Raw genomic sequence first — 19040 nt, 5'->3', positions numbered from 1 at the left:
CAAAACATTGCCAGAGGAAAGCTGAGAGGCTTGTGGCATGAGCAGATAGCACATTAAATCTTTTAAGGTGCCACAAGACTCTGGTTGTTTTTCTGTCCAAAATAGGGGCTCTGTAAGAGACGCACATTTCTCAGGATTCCTCCAGATGACTTGTTGGCTGAGCATTTAGCTTGATTTGCTTTCACAAATCTTGCATGGAGGTTTATACGGTGTTGGCTCTTTATTGAGCATTCATTCTAATTTGTTTATGCAAAGGTTATACAAGTTCCCAACAGTTGTTTGTTATCCCACACTTTTTAGTGCATTTCTGTCACTTTCCTAATCATTTTTTTTAAAAAAGAGTGGGCTTGTTGTGACAGAGCACTTCAGTCCACTTTATTTTTGCATGCCTAAATTTATTTATTTATCCTTGCATTTATATCCCACCTTTCCTCCATGGGGCTCAAGGTGGTGTACACATTTCTCCCCCCTCTGTTTTATCCTCACAACAACCCTGTGAGGTAGGCTAGACTGAGAGAGAGTAACTGGCCCAAGATCACCCAGTGAGCTTCATGGCCGAGTGGGGATTTGAACCCTGGTCTCCCAGGTCCCAGTCCGACTCTCTAACCACTTCACCACACTGGCGATTGAATATATGACTCTTTTGTTTTGAAAGTTGTGCATGAATAGAAATCGCCACTTTTCTCTTTAAAATACAGGCAAGCAGACAAGGACTGGGGAAAGTGGAATATATTTTGTCATGAGTGCAAAATATACCCTCAGAAGCAGACTTGTAGAACAACTGTGTCAGAACAGCAGCCTGTAATCACCCCAAATATGTATTTATTTATGTGTTATTTAACATGATTTATGCACCACTTGATTGTAGAAAACCTCTTAAGCGGTTTACAAAAAATACGACCTTATGAGCTGGGCTCATCAGGAAAGCAGACTCTCTTGCCTGCAGTGAATTAACCTTCATCCCATCTGAGCCCCAGTCCAGGATGAGGCAGGAACAGAGTTGCTCTGAGCATGTGCAGAGTCTTTATTCTCCCCCCACCCCCCCACTGCTGAATCAGCATGGCTGTTCTGCCTACACTGAGGATTAGGGAGCCAGGTTGGGACCGGGACCGTATCGACCATGTAGCTTCCAAACATTTTTGCTAGCACTCACTCCCTTGTTGGCGATGCCTCCCTCAGGAGCTGGCCGACCTGAAGCATGTGCATGCAAAGGTGAAGAAACAGTACCAGGAAAAGATGGCAGAGCTGGCCCATGCAAACCGGCGGGTGGAGCAGCATGAGGGAGAGGTGAAGAAGCTGCGCCTGCGTGTCGAAGAGCTCAAGAAGGAGCTGGCCCAAGCTGAGGATGAGGTAGCCCTTTGCACCTTCCCCCTCCTGCTCTCCTTCCCCGGCCCTGCAGCTTCGACTCTGGGGATCAGCTGCTCACTGTGCATGGGTACAAGATGCCTCGGAGCCTGCTCCGGCGCCTCAAAGCCTCTCTCTGCCGCCCCCCTCCTGCTGCTCCAGGTCACATTCCATAGGATGACAGTGGAGCCAGCACAGGCTGTTCAGTCTGAACAGGCCTGCAAATTTCCACCATAATACAGCTGCAGCTCCTAACTCAATTCTGGGTACCACTCAGGGTGCTGAGCACGATCTATGGAGTTCTATGCAGCCTGGCAAGCCCAGGGAGATGTTTTGCTTTAGGGTGCCATCAGTTTGGGGAGCTGGGTTGGTATAGGCCATCCTTCCCCGACCTGGACCCCTCCAGATTTTTGGGTTTCAGCTCTTGAACCCCACTTCACATGTGGATGATCCCAAGTTCAATCCCTGCTGTGGCTGAGAAAGGGTCCTCAGTCTGAGATGGAGCGCTTTCACCAGCCAGACCATACAGTATCAGGCTGGTTAGACTAATGATCTGACGCAGTTGCACATGATCAATTGTGAAAAGTCATATAAGCATCAAATAAATTCTTGTTTTTAATCCTTGCCATGTTCTTGTCTGTGTGGGTATTTTATGGCAAGCTGGGCCTGTACAGCTTTGTGACCCACAACTAATCCAAACACAGCTCAACAACTTGGTGATCCCTCCTGGCTTTTGCCGGCTGTCTGGAACTGCACGGATGAAGGGAAGGGGGACTCACGGACCTGGTAGGCTGTTCAGACATGGCTGGTGGTCTGCATTCTGCTTGGTGGGCACAAGTTGAGCAGGCTGTTGCAAGCTATGGAGATAAGCGAAGATGGAGTGGACCCTTCCCAGGACCACAGTCCCAAAACACAATGTACTTGTGCGTAAGGACGCTGCATACTCTGCCCAAAATTGCTTTGAATTGTCTCTGCACCAGCTCCCACCCCTGAAGAGGCAAGGCACTGTAAAAAAAACCAAATAGCGCCTTGCCTCTCTGGGAGTGAGAGCTGCAGCACAAAGAGCTTCAAAGGAAGGTCCAACTGCACGCAGAGGATGTGCAAATTACTACGATGGCTTGTGCCATTGACTCTGTGCCTGCATGAGCATGTGGCATAGGGAGGGAGTGTTGGTGGCAAGGATTCAGCTCCACCGTAACCATTCCTGGGTTGCTGCCCTCACTTGTCTGTGTTTCTGTCTGCTCTGCAGCTTGACGAGGCCCACAACCAGGCACGGAAATTGCAGAGGTCGCTGGATGAACAGACAGAGCAAAGTGAGAATCTCCAAGTTCAGCTGGAGCATCTGCAGTCCAGGTAGGGAGATGCAAAGATAAGGCTAGGGAAGATGATAGATTGGCATAATGATGGCAAAACGGTGCCTGGAGGGATGGATGGAACGAGCAGGGTTTGGACTATGGTTGGAAAGATCTGTCAATTCCAGTTCTCTCTTATTTTTCCCAATGTTAAATTCAGTTCTCTAAATTTCTGCAGCAATTTGTGGGTGTTTTTTGTTTTTTTTAATCCTCATGAAAATTCTCCACCATTTTTGTGCGAATTTCTCCAAATATATTTTTGTAGAAAGTTTTGACAAAGGTACAAATTTTTGCAAGCCATTCCTCTTCATATAATGCCTTTTAACATGTTGTTTTCACTCCTGTATTCATTTTTATGCACACTTTCCCCTAATATATGCATTTTTGTAAATCTTGATTAGTTGGCAAACTGCATCATAAAATTCTAATAAATGCAAATTTCTAAGGATGGCTCTGTTTTGGTACTCACATTGTTTCAGAAAGTGCAGATTTGATCAATTCTGCTTGAAATGCGAACTGAATTGAAATTCTTGCCCATTGCAGTTTAAACAAGCAGTGATCCATTCAGGGATTGCTGCATTTAGAGGGAGAATGTTTGGGATGGGGGAATGGAATTCCTTCTCCACAAAATATTCTTTTGCTTGCACAGTGGACTGGTTTATGTAAACACACACGTTCTTCACTTGATGACTGCAACATCAATTGGCACCGGTTGTACAACCCAAAGGAGTAATTTATGCTGGAGAAAAGGTGCTGTGCACGCATCCAGTTCTTCCTTTGAAGTTTTCTCTTCAGCAGCCCTTGCACCTGAAGAGGCAAGTGATTGTTCTTTTTTAAAAGTGCCTCTTCAGGAAGCTGCTGCAAAGACCATTCAAAGGAATTCCTAACTGAACATACATTGCATCTTATTCACATGTAAATCCAAGGTAAAGAAATCAAGTAGTCTGCGTACATGTGTGAATGGGTGTTCAAGCTCTCAATGATTTTGCCATAGATGGTTTTGGAACAGATTTCCTCCAGTGTGTCTGAATGCAGATTTTCACAGGGATTTTCTTCCACTGCATCTAGCTTGGCTCATTTACTTGAGTGATTTGTGATATTTTCTCTGCCTGCACCTTCCTTCTGCTTTCTGATGCACTTTCTGTTCATCATACGCTGTGGTGGTCCAGACTGCAGAATGTGGTGATCCTCCTTGAGTGATCTGAAAAGACAGAATTTAGACAACAGAAACCCAGACCCCAAATCTCCTGCATTAGCCAGATTGGTTTGGTGACTAAGAATAGAAGGCTAACCTCAGCCAGGCAGCAGCTGGACTTAAGAGGACATCCAGGTAAAGCAAGCTGTTTTGCTATGCCAGCTCCAGGCCCACCTTCCTCTTCCAACAAGCCTTTTAGGTAGAGACCTTATCCCAGTCTGCGTCTGTGCTGGAATTGCTTTTTAAGATGTTTTCAAAGCTGTTTTTTAAAAGATGTTTTTGTTTTAATATATTTTAAGATGTTTTCAAGTCCTTTTAGCTTTTTTGTTTGCCACCCTGGGCTCCTTCTGGGAGGAAGGGTGGGATTAAATTTAATAAATAACAATAATGATGATGATGATGATGTATGCTGTGGCTCAGTGAGCCAGCTTAGAATCCAGTGGTTCCTTGGCTATCCCAGCTCTGCCCCACCCTGCCTCTGAAATGCCCTATTTGGGGGCTTTACTCTGCCTATCACCAGCAGGAATAATGGCAGTGATCGTTTCCACCCATCCATGCTTTCAGTAGGCAGTGGGCACCTCCGTGACACCAAAGCCTCCCCACGGGCAGAGCCCAGTGCAGCCAAGTCTCTGTCTCATCCAAACCCAGTGTGGGGCTTTGGGGCTTTGTATTGCTCTCTAAGCCAGAAAGGAGATGGGGTGAAACAGTTGCCCTTCTATCTAGATGCTCTGGAGCTGTACATGGCCCCATTACATAATTGGGTATCTTCTACAAAACCCAAGCATCTTAGCAAATACCAGGTTTCTATTCATGGTTGAGGACAATTACGTGAAAATGTTTTGTTGTGAAGGCTTAGACTGGAGACAGACAATAGCCTTTAAACAGCTAGGAGTTGTTCAAGAGAGAGAGAGAAAGATCACCACCCAGATGTTCACACAAATTTCTTTTGTCCCACTGTCACTTCTGGTGAAAGAGATTTTGCAAGACAAAGTACAATATATATATAAGGCTGTTTCACCAGAAGCAAAAGTGGGATGAGTCTACACACTACAAGGAGCAATCCTGCTTCAAGCTGCCTTTTTGAAGGTGATTGGTGTTTGCCATGGTGTTTTGCACTTTGGTGGGGTTTTTTGCAACTTTGCAAAGTTCCTTGGCCTCCCTTCATTTATTACCGGTCCATGACCGCCCAGCTCAGTGCCACCATGCACACAGCCCACCAGGATCACTCTAGGAGCCTATTTTTACTGCCTCTCTGGGGCTGCAGCAACAGATTTTTTTCAAACACCTTACAGGTCCCCATACCTGACTAGCTTGGTACATTCAGATTGGGCAGGTCCATTTTTTCCTTTTACACAGGGCAACGTATCTGGTGTCATTTCCTTCTCTCCCCCCAGTCCTACAAGCCCCAAGGTCACCCAGTCAAGACTGAACAGAGGTTTGAAACCAAGTCTCCAACTCCATTTTTTCCAGCCTTCTCCAACCTGGTACTCTCCAGATGTTGTAGACTGCAATTCCCATCAGCTCCAAACAGCAGGGCCATGCAGATGGGAGTTGTAATGTAGACCAAAACATCTGGAGGGCACCAGGTTGGGAAAGTGTGCACTGCTGCCCTTCTCCTTTTACTCCCTCTCTGGTTTTGATCCATGCCTCTTGCTCCCTCTGTTCCCAATTTACCTTTCCCATCAGACACTAAAGTCAAAGCCAATTTTTAAGAAAACCCTCCCGATCCAGCTCCTGGTAGCTTGTAAGCACAAGACAACATGCAAATCAGTTGCGGGTTAGTTTAGACCACAAGTGAGCAAGTGCTGGGGCATTAGCTCTTAAGTACTGCTTGAAGACTAATTGGATGCACTCCCGTCTCCCCAAAGGAGGTTCTTGCAGCGGGAGTCCTTTCCAGGAAAGGAAGATGACCTCAAATGGTTGAGCGGGGAGGAGCCAGGTGGGAGAACACTCTCATTGATAAACTGGAAGGGAGCATCAAGGGGAACTCTTCAAATTGCAGCCATCCGTTTCTCGGGAGCTTACCTGTCAGCTGCAGGCTGCGGGTGAGAGGGGAGGAAGCTGAGGATGAGGGAACGCCATGCCTGATCAGCAAACAGTGATGAATGGCACAAAGCTGAAGGGTGGCTTTCAGTCACTCTCGCTCCATTTCTCTCTGTCACATTCACTGGAGGCAGGTTGAGAGGTTAAATGTGGGGGGGGGGAGGCTTAACCCTTTAACCCATACAGTTAGGATCCTGTGAGAGCTGGGCCCACTCAACTGGCCGTCTGAAATGCACTGAATTGGTTCAGTCCCTGGATCCCTTGCAGTCTGTCTCTGAGATTACCTCTGATACGGCATACTGATTCTGTGTGCTCCTGAAAACATTGCCCACCCGCAGCAACAGCTTCAGTTGCTTCTGCACTCAGTCTGGCCCTGCCAGTGATGAGCTGTGAAATAAAACTAACATGACTACAATCCAGGGGAAGCTACTTAATTTTTAGGTGCACATGTTTTGTCTCACTTGTAAGGAGTACAAAATGTGAGAGGTGTTTGTTTGCAGAGGCTATAAGTCTGGCTCTGGCTCCAGAGTTTGGCTGGGTTGGGCATTTACCTAGGCCCCCAAGACTGGTAAAGGGCCCACAGCCCCAGCTTGGGTACCAGTGTTACTTTGCATAGAGTAACCAAGAAGGTCAGAGGCAGTGTGAGAGAATTCTTAGTTTGTAGTCCTTGTCTTTTGCAGGTTAAGGAGGTGCACTGTGAAAGACGCTTGCATGAGGGCCCTCAAAATCCCAAAGCAGGAGAAGCCTCAAAGCCATGTAAATGAGTTCCTAGTATTTAAAAGAAAAGAGAGAGGGGGGTAATATTGGAAAGCTGCTGGAGACATGAATCAGTTGGATACCTCTGGATACAAGATCTACAGAAAAGGCAAAATAGGTTCTCATGGAGGTTGCACTGTATGTCATAGTAGGGCCAGCTCAGACATAACAACAGCTTGTGGTTTGGCCATTCATGCCCTAACCTCAAGCTTCCTTCCTCCGTTCTTTCCCTTGCTACTTTGTTCATGCAAGTCATAGTTTGCCGTTAAATGTATATCAGTAAACTAGGGTTTGGTTTCAATTCTGGTTTGCAGCACAAATGGAAACCACAAGTTTCTCAATTCAGATGTAATGACAAACCATGGTTGTTGTTGTTTTGTTTGTACAAGCAAGGAAGGAAATTGGTATGCAAGGAAGGGAGGGGGAAGAGGGAACAGGTTAATCTGTGCCATGGGCACAAACAGTCAGGTCATGGTTTTGCATTACATGTGAACCAGACCATATTTTATTTTTCTTTATTACATTTATATCCTGCCTTTCCTCCAAGAAGCTCAAGGCAGCATACATGGTGCTTCCCCCCCCCATTTTATCCTCACAACAGCCCTATGAGGTAGGGAGCCTGTAAAAGTGTGAGAAGTCAACCAGTGAGCTTCATGGCCAAATGGGGGATTTGAACTTAGGTCGGCTGGTGTTGATCCAGCACTCTAACCACTATACCACACAGGCTCTCGAATTCAGTAGGTTCAAAAAACGTTCACTGAGAACAGGTCACGCTGCTGCCGCTTTTTCAAAAAGGCAAATGCGGTGTTAGGAATTAAAAATAAGGCAGCAGGCCTCATAGTGCCATTAAGGGGTGGAGAACCTTTCTCAGTCTCAGGGCCACATGCCATTATGGGGAACTTTCTGTGGGCCACATGCCAGTTGTGGCTGGGGCCAAAGTGGGCAGGGCAACTGATGCAAATTTTACCTTAGTACCATAGGCTACGTTCCAGCTCTGCAAAAGTCAGAGACACGCGCGCACGCGCACATGCACACACGTCTCCATCCAGGCAAGCAAGAGGCACGGGCACAGTTCAGGGGCACATTCCAGTCATGCAAAAGCAGTTAAGGCGGGTGTGGCGTGGGGCCAGTGAGGGTGTGGTCTGGGGAGAATCCCAAGGGCCAGATAGAGGGGCCTTGAGGGCCACATTTGGCCCTCGGGCATGGGGTTCTCCATTCCTTCATTAGAGAAATCTGTGGTGTTCTCAGCATGTCTCTAGAAAAAGGTTTTGTAGAGCAGGGAGAAGAATACAGTAAAGGGCAACTCAAATGACCCGAGACGTGGCATGCCTCTCCCATGAGCTTAGGAGGCTTGAGAGAAGTTTACAAGATGAGAATGTCGCCAAGTATCTGGACAGCCCTGGACCAGCAGGCGCTGGAAGCCCAGTGCTAGAGGTGCCTTGCACACCTTCCCCTTTGCCATCAGAGGGCGAGGAGGCCCCTGCGTAGGAAACGGGTGCTCCGCCTCCTTCCTCAAGGAGATCTAGAGAGGCGGGAGACAGAGGGGTCGGGTGGGGTTAGAGGGCACATGACATGCCAAGCAAAGTGCCTTTAAGAGATACTTTGATTTTATTGCCTTTAAAAAGGGTTGGGTTTTTTTAAAAAATTTGCATGTGTGCTTCTCTAGCAATAAAACACTGAGTTGCCTGCCAGACAAATCGATTTTGCTCCATCCAAAGAGTCTTTGAGGAGGCAGCTGGGCTTTACAAACAAGAGAGAGAGAAAAAGAAGATACGGTTTTTATCTTCTTCTTTTATTGGGGACGTTGGCATTAAATCATAGGAGAATAATGGAGCCTCCCTCTCCTCCTCCCTAGCAGAGACCACCGCCCGCTTTCCTTAAATAATTCATGTCTTTTCCAGTAAAAAGCAGCTGAAGTCAGGCTGCTGCTGCTGCGGCGGGGGCTGCACTGAGAGAGTTATAGGAGCAGCATCCTCTGTTTGAGCTCCGTGACTTCATATTGGAAATCCGGCACATAAATTTCCATGGATGAAATTTAATGCTGGGAAGATCCGGGAGCCAGCAATGCTGAGCATGCCTCATGGACGAGGGAGGAGGATAATGAAGCCCCCAGTGAAGGGGGCAGTGAGGCTGGCAGCTGCTCTGCCTTCCAGGAACCAGCCACCTTCTCCGAATGCTGTGGGACCCTGTTGGCAGTGGCTCCGACTGCACAAGCAGTCAGGCCATTCCTTGCAGCAGCAATATTTTCTGTTACCCCCAAAGCAGTGCCTCAGGACCCCTTGCGATGCCTTGAATTTGCACTGGCTACCTATTCACTTCTGAGCGCGGTTCAAGGCCTTTCTGTTGATTTTTGAAGTCCTAAACACTTTGGGATCAGGATGCCTAGCAGGCTGACTCCCCCAGTGGACTCCTGCCAGGAGGAAGGGTGGAATATAAATCAAATGATAATAACTAAATAAAAAGCAAACTGAGCTTTAAGAACTGCCAAAGAGACCCTGCTGGTTTTTCCACAGCCAGTGGATTTGGTGACAATACAAAAGTGGGCCTTCCCTGTGGTAGGTGTTAGCCCCCCCCCCCCGCTGGACAGTAAGAAGCTCTAAATGTATCGTAAAGACATCTGTCTATACCCAAGCTTTCCTGGACTCTGATTCCTACTTTTTACACTCATTGTTGCGCACTGCTCACTTATGATGTACTGCAGGCATGGGGAACCTCTGGCCTGCTGTCCTTCCGTCCACACAGCCATGCCCACCTGTCATTCACCTGATGTCATATAGTGCCAGGTGTGGGACAGGTAACACCACCGCTGCAAAGGAACAATCGGACGCCTTCAAGTTGCAGTGGCGCTTGCATTAGCCACTTGTTTACACTGGGTGCCGAATGCAAGCCCTGCTAGGATTGGTTCCACTTGGGGTCTCCTGAGTGGAGCCTGTCCCTGCTGAAAGCAGCGGAGCTTGCATTTGGCGCTGCTTTAAACAGCACCAGATGCAAGCCCCATTGCCAAGGGACAGTTGGGAGCGCACAGGATCCCAGGAGTTCCTCTGTAATGGGACTTGCATTTGGCACTGATTTAAAGTGTGCTAAATGCAAGCCCCGCTGCCAAGGAACAACAGAAGAACGTAAGAAGAGCCTGCTGAATCACGCCAAAGGGGCCCATCTAGTCCAGCATCCTGTGCTCACAGTGGCCAACCAGATACCTGTAGGAAGTCCACAAGCAGGATCTGAGCACCAGAGCCCTCTCCCCTCCTGCAGTTTCCAGCAAACTGGTATTGCAAAGCATACCACCTCCGACTATGGAGGCAGAGCATAGCCATTATGGCTAGTAGCCACTGATGGCCTTATGCTCTATTAATCTTCTATTTAATCTTCTATTAAAGCCGTACAACTTGGTGGCCATCACTGCCTCTTGTGGGAGCACATTCCATTCTATGTGCTGCGTGAAGGATTGTCTGCCCTGAGTCTTCCAGCATTCAGCTTCATTGGATGCCCATGAGTTCTAGTGTTATGAGAGAGGGAGAAAAACTCTCTGTCCACTTTCTCCATGCCATGCATCATTTTATACATTTCTGTAATGTCACCTCTGACTTGCCTTTTCTCTAAACTAAAAAGGCCCAAATGCTGCAATCTTTCCTCAGGGGAGACACTCCATCCCCTTGATCATTTTGGTTGCCCTTTTCTGAACCTTTTCCAACTCTATAATATATTTTTTGAGGTGAGGCAACCAGAACTGTACATAGTTGCTTGACTTATAGTGTGCTCCCAGTAGTTCCTCTGCAAAGGGGCTTGCATTGGACGCTGTTTAAATTCAGCCCTGAAGGCAAGTCCCACTGGTGTCCAGCAGGCTTGGATCCACATGACATCATATGATACGATGTCCAGTAAATCCTGGGCTGGCTCAGCCCTTCCCAACAACGCCCAGTTTGGGAGCTTTCCGCAGGCCACTGTCGTCAGGGATCCTGCACATTCAGCAGGTGGAATGCGGAGCTCCACACTAACAGAGTGATGCTAGCAGCGCTCTGCAAGCAGAGGCTGGCAGGGCTGGTTGAAGGGACAGATCCCCCCAACCCACACCCACCCCAGCACAGCACAGAGGGGGTTTGGGTTGCAGCCCAAGGCCGGGAAAGTGCTTGCCCAGAGTCACTTAGTGACTTCATGATAGAGGCATGGCTTGAACCAGGACTCCCTGATTCATAACTTACTGCACTCTACCGGATAACCAGTTCTCCAACCAAGCCGTTCAGGAACCCCCCTGGGGTCTCTACACAGTCACTGTCTCTGCCACCTCTCTGTCTTTTACTCCATTCTCAGGCACCCACTTGTTAATACCAGTATTTTCCTCCAACACCATCCCACCTGTCTAAAAGGGATCGTAAATCATCTGAGTAAGGTCTGTATCGCTTCTCTCTTTGGTTCTCAAACTACCACCACACCACTGGCACTAAATACCAAGAATTTGTAACTGATTTCTTTTTTTAAAAAAATGGCAGCAGGATTTGCAGCAGTTCTAACAGAGAGGTTTTCTTTTTCTCTTGTGCTGTAAAAAGGGAAGAGTCGCCATCCTCTTCTACACAGAGACGCACAAATGATAATTGTGCAAATATAAACAATTCTCACATAAGCCCTTAATTATGTAGCCAGCCAAGTAATTATTGATGGTATTCATCTTATTAACATGAAGCAGAAGGCCTAGTTGGACTACTGAATGCTAAGGTGTTGGATGTACAAGTTCAGTCCGCCCACCACTGCATCAGCTTTGATAAAAGGTTCCAGACAATAATGTGTTATTTGTTAAGCACCCTGGATCTGAAAAGGGTTTCCAGTGAACTTTGCTTGCTTTAATCCAAAGTCTATTAAGTGCTGCTTGGAGCCACTGAGGGATGGTCTGTCCAAATTTGGCTTTATCAGCAGGTAACACCCACTTAGTTGGATGAAGTTTAAACATGAAGCAAATAGCTGTAGTAGGAAGGGGGATCAGGAAGGGAGTAGATTTGTTTATATCTCTTAGACCTAAATGGGAAAGGTTAGTTTCTTTCTGAATATCTAAACTAAAACAAAAGGAGGGCTGCAAATCTCCGAATTATGGATTATCTACAACAGACTTCCCTAACCCGGTGCCCTCCAGATATTTTGGACTGCAACTGCTGTCTCACACACATACCCCCCAGCACTGCTGTGCTGGTGGGATTGATGGGAGCTGTAGTCCAAAATATCTGGAGGGCACCAGGTTAGGGAAGGCTGGTCCATAAAATTGCCACTCGCGGAATAACTTCCGCCTGAACCAAAAAATCCCAATGGATTTTTTCTTCTTTTGTGCGACGCAGAAGAGGATTCCTGAGCAATTGTCCCAATTTCTTTCTGCACTTCTGAGGTCTGTCATGGAGGGGGAAGAAGATGAGATAAGAAAGAATGCTTCATTATAAGGGCTTCATGCAAAATAGGGACCCTGCAGAAAACTGAGCCAGAAGGCCTAAATAACATCACACTCAGATCTGTGTGTAACAAAGCCCCGACAGTCTTTGCTTTAATCAGAGAAGACTCTTTGGGGGGGGTGGAGTGATTCAGAACAGGGAAGCGGTCAGAGCATGACTGTGTGCTTCACCTTTTCCTGGCTCATTGCTTCTCTATTCCAAATCCCTCTGTTACTGCCATGGCTTGCTGCTTTTCTTCCACGGGGTTTCAGAGATGCGTTTGCAAGGGTATACATGTTTGGAACTCCATAGGAGAAGAAGTAGCTGCAGGGTGAAGGGAGTGGATTAGAATGGAGGGCTACGCACACACATGCTTCCCTGGTCTAAATGGCCCCTCTCCTAAGAGGCTTTTCTCTGTTGTTGTTGTGTTTAAAGGCCATTGTGGATGGGTTGCAAAGTGATGTATTGCATGTAGTTCACCTCTTGTGTGAGAGTTTTAGACCTGATTTACACATGCAGGAAGAAGTTGTCAAATGTGCTGTACCACTTCAGACTACGGGGAGGGAAGGGAGTCACATTTTTTTAATACGTTCACATTAAAAAAAAAAACCCTCCCTGCAAATTGAAAATGAGCACAACAGGGAAATGGTTCTATCCTGGCCCTTTGCCAGGTATATTTTCTGTTTGCAAATTCAAAACGAAGATGATGTTACATACCTAGGCTGCTGTTAAGCCCTGGGATGGTTGAGTTTTTGTTAAAACGTTCAACAAACATTTAAGGACTATGTTAATTGGCTTGCTGAAGGGAGCCAGTTACATAACAGAACAACATACTCACAAGGTAGCAGAATATAAATAAATAAACTCACGAGCTGCATAAGAATGTTTTAGTCAGGAAATATAAAGAAAACAAGAAGACCAGGCATCTTGTTATCTTATATCACTTGGAGAGCAATATTCCCACATTATTTCTTCCCACAGTTGGGAATGCACAGAAGTCCCTCCAGATAACTGCATGGGAGCCAGTGCAAGCCCAGTTGGCCACAAGGAACAGCAGGTACCATCCTGCACTTGTAAATGTGCTGCAGAGCAGAAAGATGCAGACACAGACAGCTTTCTAGAATCAGGCCACCTGGAAGTGCATACCATGCACACTGTCACAGCATGGCATCAGTACGAGGGGTATATGACCCAGTCGTCCCTACAGAGGCCACGCACCCTTCTGTCTCTTCCCACTGGGGTTCATTGAGGGCAATTCCTCTGTGCAAGGGAAGCTCAGGAGCAGGTGGCTGTAAAAAGGTGCGCCTGGCGCCGACGCTGCTATCTTTTCGGCGCCAGGTGAAAACCTTTTTATATTCCCAGGCATTTTAATGCGTATTATTATATGTATTGTTGTATTTTGCTACTGTTTGATTATTTTTGTTTACCTTTGTTGGTTTGATTCTATTGTTTTATTGTATTTATATATTCCTGATTGCTTTATTTTATGTACACCGCCCAGAGAGCCCTTGGGCTTAGGGCGGTATATAAATTAAATTAAATAAATAAATAAAATTAAAAAAAGGACACCAAAGCTGAAGCAAGGCAATTTTTTTCATTTTGAAACTGGTCCAGACTTGCAAAACCTCTTCTTGTTATTATTTATCATTCATTTATAAAATGCTAAAAAGTTAATATGCATTGTGCAAAGATTAAAGAACAAGACACTCCCTGCCTACTTGCTTACAGTCTACTAGGCGTGGCACAAGAGGAAAAAGGGTTGGGGAGGGAAGAGAAAAACAATTCAGGCACCAATTCTTAGTCCTTGTTTCATCAGAGGCAAACGTAGGAGCGTATACGTCATGAGAAACAATCCTCTTAAACTGTGTTCATCTCTCTGAACACATAACTAGTCAGTCTTCAGCCCAGAAATGGTGGCCCCATGGTAACCCAAGCATGACAAAGGAAGACTGCTGTTTGTGTGTCCGAGAATTAGGGGGATGACCTGTTCTGGAAGGGGTTGCGCTTAACCCTGAAGGAACAGGAATGTAGTCCTGGAGCACTCCTCAAGTCCCATCTGCCCCTGGAGTTCCAAGTGGCTTCTGTGGCGAGGAGGGCTTGTGCTCAGCTTAGGCTGCTGTACCAGCTATGGTCGTACCTAGACCAGGATACCCTGGCCTCAGTCCATGCTCTAGTGACCTCCTGTCCGGACTAATGCAGTGCCCTCCATCTGAGGCTGCCCTTAAAAATGGTCCACAAGCTGCAGCTAGTGCTGAATGTGGCTGCCAGTTTCGTTATTGGGGTAGCCCAACAGGAGCACGTGCCACCAGTCCTGAAAGCACTCCCCTAGCTGCCAGTAACCTACTGGACCCAATCCAAGGTATTAGCAGTAGCGTTTGTTGTTGTTGTTATGTGCCTTCAAGTCGGTTATGACTTATGGCGACCCTATGAATCAGAGACCTCCAAGAGCATCTGTCATGAACCACCCTGCTCAGAGCTTGTAAGTTCAGGTCTGTGGCTTCCTTTATGGAATCAATCCATCTCTTGTTTGGTCTTCCTCTGTTACTACTCCCTTCTGTTTTTTCCAGCATTCTTGTATTTTCTAGTGAATCAGCAGTATTGTACAAAGCCCTAAACAGCTTGAGACCCAAGCATCTGAATGATCACCGTTCCTGATATCAACCTTCTCAGGCTTTACAATTGGCAGAGAAGTCCTTGTTTGTGGTGCTGCCTGGTTGATGCTGACCCATGACAGGACTTGTCAATAGCAGCTCACCATTTATGAAATGCCCTCCCTGGTGAGGTGTATCTGTCTCCCTCCTTATTAACATTCAGGAGGAATTTTAAAGCTTTCTATTCACCCAGGCACTTGATAGCTGGAATATACCTTTCCTGTTCTGTTTTAATGGCAATAAGCCACTTTGAAGGCCACTGAGTGGTGGGAAAGCAGAGTATAAATGCAACAACCACACTTACTAATGCTTAAGAATAACAGCTAATCATCTACTTTGGCTTCCCCCTCTCTCTCTCTCCTGGGACAGGCTTCGCCGTCAGCAGAACATCCCCCTTTTTGGGAAGATTCGTAGTTCACGCTTTGGCCCTGACGACCCCGGCGATGGCAACAGCGACTTGGAAGAAGACGAAGACCTGCAAATCCAAGTTCCTTAGCAGATGCCACCAGAGAGAGACTTCAGGCTGTGGCAGAGACACCACGTGGTTGAAGAGCTGAGCGTGGCATGTGGGTCAGGACAGTTACTTATGTGCCACGTTTGGCCTTTCGCCGGCCTAAGAGAGGGCAAACAGAGAGCTGTGAGAAAGACTGGGGGAAAGGGCCTCCTTGAGCTGGTCTCTATAGTAAGAAGGTTTGGTGACAAAACTGAAGAGAGGCCCTGGGAAGACTTCATGGAGGGAGTTTACTAAACTTTATGTAATGCCCCCTTTTCTCCCCAGCTCCAGTCCATAGAGCATCACTGATACTTCCCCCCCCCCAAAAAAGTACAAAGCTCACATGCTGCAGAGTAGATAAATGTGGTGGTAAACACGCCATTGCCCACACCTCTCCATTGTTCCAGCCTTAATTCTTGTCTAGCTAATGCCTCTCCATCTCTGACAGACTTGCAGCTTCCACAAACGTAGCCCTCCCCTGGAAGTTAACCACAATACCTCTGACCTCAAGCCATACAGATCCAAGTACATGGACATGATTGATATGGGGAGGGAGAGGATGGGGAATCTCATCCTCGAAGCCCCCGAGGCCTACACATCCACTGCCGTGCTTCCTACATCGCCTCTCTGCCAAAGAGACCCGTCTGGGATGGGTCTGCCAGATCAGCTCCTCCACGTCCCACAAGTCAAACATATACTCAGATAAAAGGCCTGATGGGAAGGTGATGGAAGTGGCAGAAAATATGAGGGGACGCCCATCTGCGGAAGCATCTAATGCCTCAGCCTGCCCATATATTTGTGTGTGTTTATGTATTTGTGTTGAGCCAGCCCTGGAATTCAACAGGCACTGTAGTCCACTGAACCTTCTCCCCTGTGCCTTTCTGGTGTAACACACAGGCTGAGCAAAAAGTTGGGAAGTCCCCAGTTCAAATTTCCCACACCCTCTTTCACAGACGTGCTAGGGAACTTTAGGCAAGCCGCTCTCAACCTCTGCTCTCACAACAACAACTGCAATATGGAAATAATAATACCTTCCTTTTTGGGTTGTTACAAGGATTACAAGGCAATGTATGTGAAGCACTTTTTAATTCTTGAAAGCTCTATATAAAGGCTAATTGACATTAGTATTACAATATGCGCTCCTCTCCCTATTTCTACGGAGTGCCTGTCTAATTCACTCTGCCAGTTCCGTGGACATTCTGCTCCTAAGGTGTCAGGTCCATATCCTTGAGAAGGTCCCTGTACAAGCTGGCACAACTTGTGACCCACCAGGCTGTAGGCTGCCCTCTAGCCATGTATGGTGGCCACAGAGGTGCTTGACAACCCACCCAGCAAAATCAGGAGTTTATGGAGCCCCTGAGGGGCGGCCATATATGGCTGAAGGGCTACGTTCAGCTTGGCAACTCACAAGTTGTGCAAGCCTGATGAAGTAGCAGCACAGACTGCAATAATGGGGAACCATCACCACCATCACCTGCTGACATTTTGCCTTCTGCACAATTTGTAAAGGCATGAGAACCAGCTCAAGGTTTGGACCCAGAGAGGGTAGCCATGAGGCCATGGAACTGGATGTCTAGCTAAAAAGGTTGACGACTTCACCCACCAACCCACCCTCCCACACCCTTTAAGCAAACTCTGGGGGGCTGCAGTGATTAAAACCTTTGGCAAATTCAAGGCAGAAAGGGACTGAGGGGGACTTTCAAGGCTGGACCTCTCCTGGGTGGGTCATGTTTCCTCGCACCCCTTCTTCCTAGCTGAATAGTCTCCAGCCCTTCCTGCATTTCCTTCTTCTGTTCCGCCTACCTTTGCCAAAGGATTCCAAATGCTTTGCAGTTGCAGATAAATGAATCTTTATTGCAAAGCCATAGGCTACCATAATTCATCACATTTAAAAGGGAAAAAAAATATTAAAATACAAGTCATATTTCAACAAACACAGTTCAACAGTAAAGGGACAAGCAGCACTAAATTGCAAATAAAATGACTCTTGGATTCCAGAGAAATTCAACCAAACCAGCCAAGTGCATGAAAATGGCTGGGGTTAGCATTACAAATTCAGGATTTTGGTTTCTGAACTGGACTTCCTTAATGCGAAATTTGGATTTGTTTGGTGCAGAATGCAGTTAGTGGACCTGACTCTGTCCCTGCTCCTGACACTATGAGAGGGGGTGGGGGGCTAGGTGAGGCAGCTGCTGCCTCCCAGAGGGACCATTTACAAATAGCGCTTGGCAGCTATTCAATCCACTTTTATAATAATAAACAGAGTTTATACAAAAATGCCTGCACAAAGTGTAGTTCAGTGGAAAGAGCGGCAGAGTTGCACCTTGAAGAGTGAAGGGGTGTGTGTGTTGTCGCCTCAAAGCAGTTCCCAGCACATATACCCCAGCCACAAAGCCAGCTGTGTTCCTCAGTGGTGCCATCTCGGCTGCCAAACAAGCCTTTTCACCTGACTCAACAGTCAGCTGAGAACCAATTATGAGCCACCACCAGAGCTTTGAAAACTCCAGCCTCAGATCTTGCTCTCACTAATTTTACCTTTGTACAGTAGACCTCTCTCTCTCTCCCTCCCTCCCTCCCTCCCTCCCTATCTCTCTCCCTCCCTCCCTCTCTCTCTCTCTCTCTCTCTCCCTCCCCCTCCCTCCCTCCCTCTCTCTCTTCCACCCAGACAAGCAAGAAAGCATTATCAGAGTTCAAGAGCACCCTCCAGCCAGTCAAAAACACTCTGAATGGGAAGCAAGGCCAGTGAGGGGTATGGCCTGGGAAGAGTTCCAAGGGCCAGATAGAGAGGCCTGAAGTTCCCTTCACTGGTATACTTGCACTTTTAGTGTGTGTCTGTTCCCTCTGTTCAAACAGGTTTTGGAAACTGCAAAAAATGCTGCCCCCATATCCTTTCTATCAGAGGGAAGGTAGGACGTGTATACATACTCCTTTCAACTCTCAAGGGGTTGTGAGGGCAACCCCTATTGTCCTCCACTAGCCTTAATGTCCAGAACTAATACCTCTACCTGCCACCAGTTGACATTGTATCACTGTGGGTCTTTCCACACAGCAGTTTGGTCCTGCTCCTGCATGCAAATGTTGCGCTGCAGTCACATGACAACATCCTCCCCAAAATGCTGCCCCCATATTGTTTCCGCAGTTATTCCAGATTTACCGTTTCCACAGAATTCTGGATTAAAATGGGAGTGGGGGGGATACAGGATGGCATTTTGACAAGGAGGTTGCATGGGTGTGCCAAGACTCCTGCATGAGCAGCAGCAACTCCGCAATCAGTTGCCCTGTGGAAGCATCCTGTGCGCAAGGCGCAAGTCCAACATACAGACGTTAGGAGTTGTATCTAGTGATACACGTGGGGCCACAAGCTGTACAACGGAGCAGATCAATGGCCCAACCCATCCCTTCTCATTGTGCTTTGTGCAGAGAGTACTATCCCCAGTCAAACATAATCTCCCACACCAGTTTGACGGCAAGGCCTCCGATGAAGAGAGAGCATTTCTGTGTCCTCTGCCTGCTGTTACCCAGCAGTGCCCTTTTGAGATCTGCTGGGCTTTCCAGTGTGAGATCACATGGATCTCTGGGGGAAACTCCTGAAGCTCTTTTTCGACAGGGAATTCCATTTGACAGCCCTTTGATCAATGTTCTGACAAAATCAAATCCCTCCTCTTTCTCCCCCCCCTTTTATGTATGCGTGCACGTGCATGTGCAAAGGATCCTCTCCATGAATTGTTCCATGAATAAAACATCATTGCTTGCAATTACCAGGCTCACCAAGGCTCATTTGGCTTTACAACTAATATG

The 19040-nt window shown here is 47.2% G+C and overlaps 1 protein-coding gene across 3 annotated transcripts in view; it reads left to right on the top strand.

Annotated features, from left to right (window-relative positions):
- CCDC102A (coiled-coil domain containing 102A) overlaps nt 1–18997 on the top strand; it is a 60370-nt gene extending 41373 nt beyond the window's left edge. For all 3 annotated transcript variants that reach the window (XM_061594228.1, XM_061594229.1, XM_061594230.1), the window contains 3 exons: nt 1180–1350; nt 2594–2697; nt 15119–18997. In XM_061594228.1, the coding sequence (XP_061450212.1) occupies nt 1180–1350; nt 2594–2697; nt 15119–15245 (402 nt within the window). In that variant the 3' untranslated portion in view covers nt 15246–18997. The remainder of the gene's footprint in view (nt 1–1179; nt 1351–2593; nt 2698–15118) is intronic.
- Nucleotides 18998–19040: the final 43 nt, after the last annotated feature.

The sequence above is a fragment of the Rhineura floridana genome, chromosome 13, assembly GCF_030035675.1.
Source record: "Rhineura floridana isolate rRhiFlo1 chromosome 13, rRhiFlo1.hap2, whole genome shotgun sequence".
NCBI classification, from domain to species: domain Eukaryota; kingdom Metazoa; phylum Chordata; class Lepidosauria; order Squamata; family Rhineuridae; genus Rhineura; species Rhineura floridana.
Note: the sequence above shows the minus strand (reverse complement) of the source record. Positions and strands in the feature narration are given on the sequence as shown.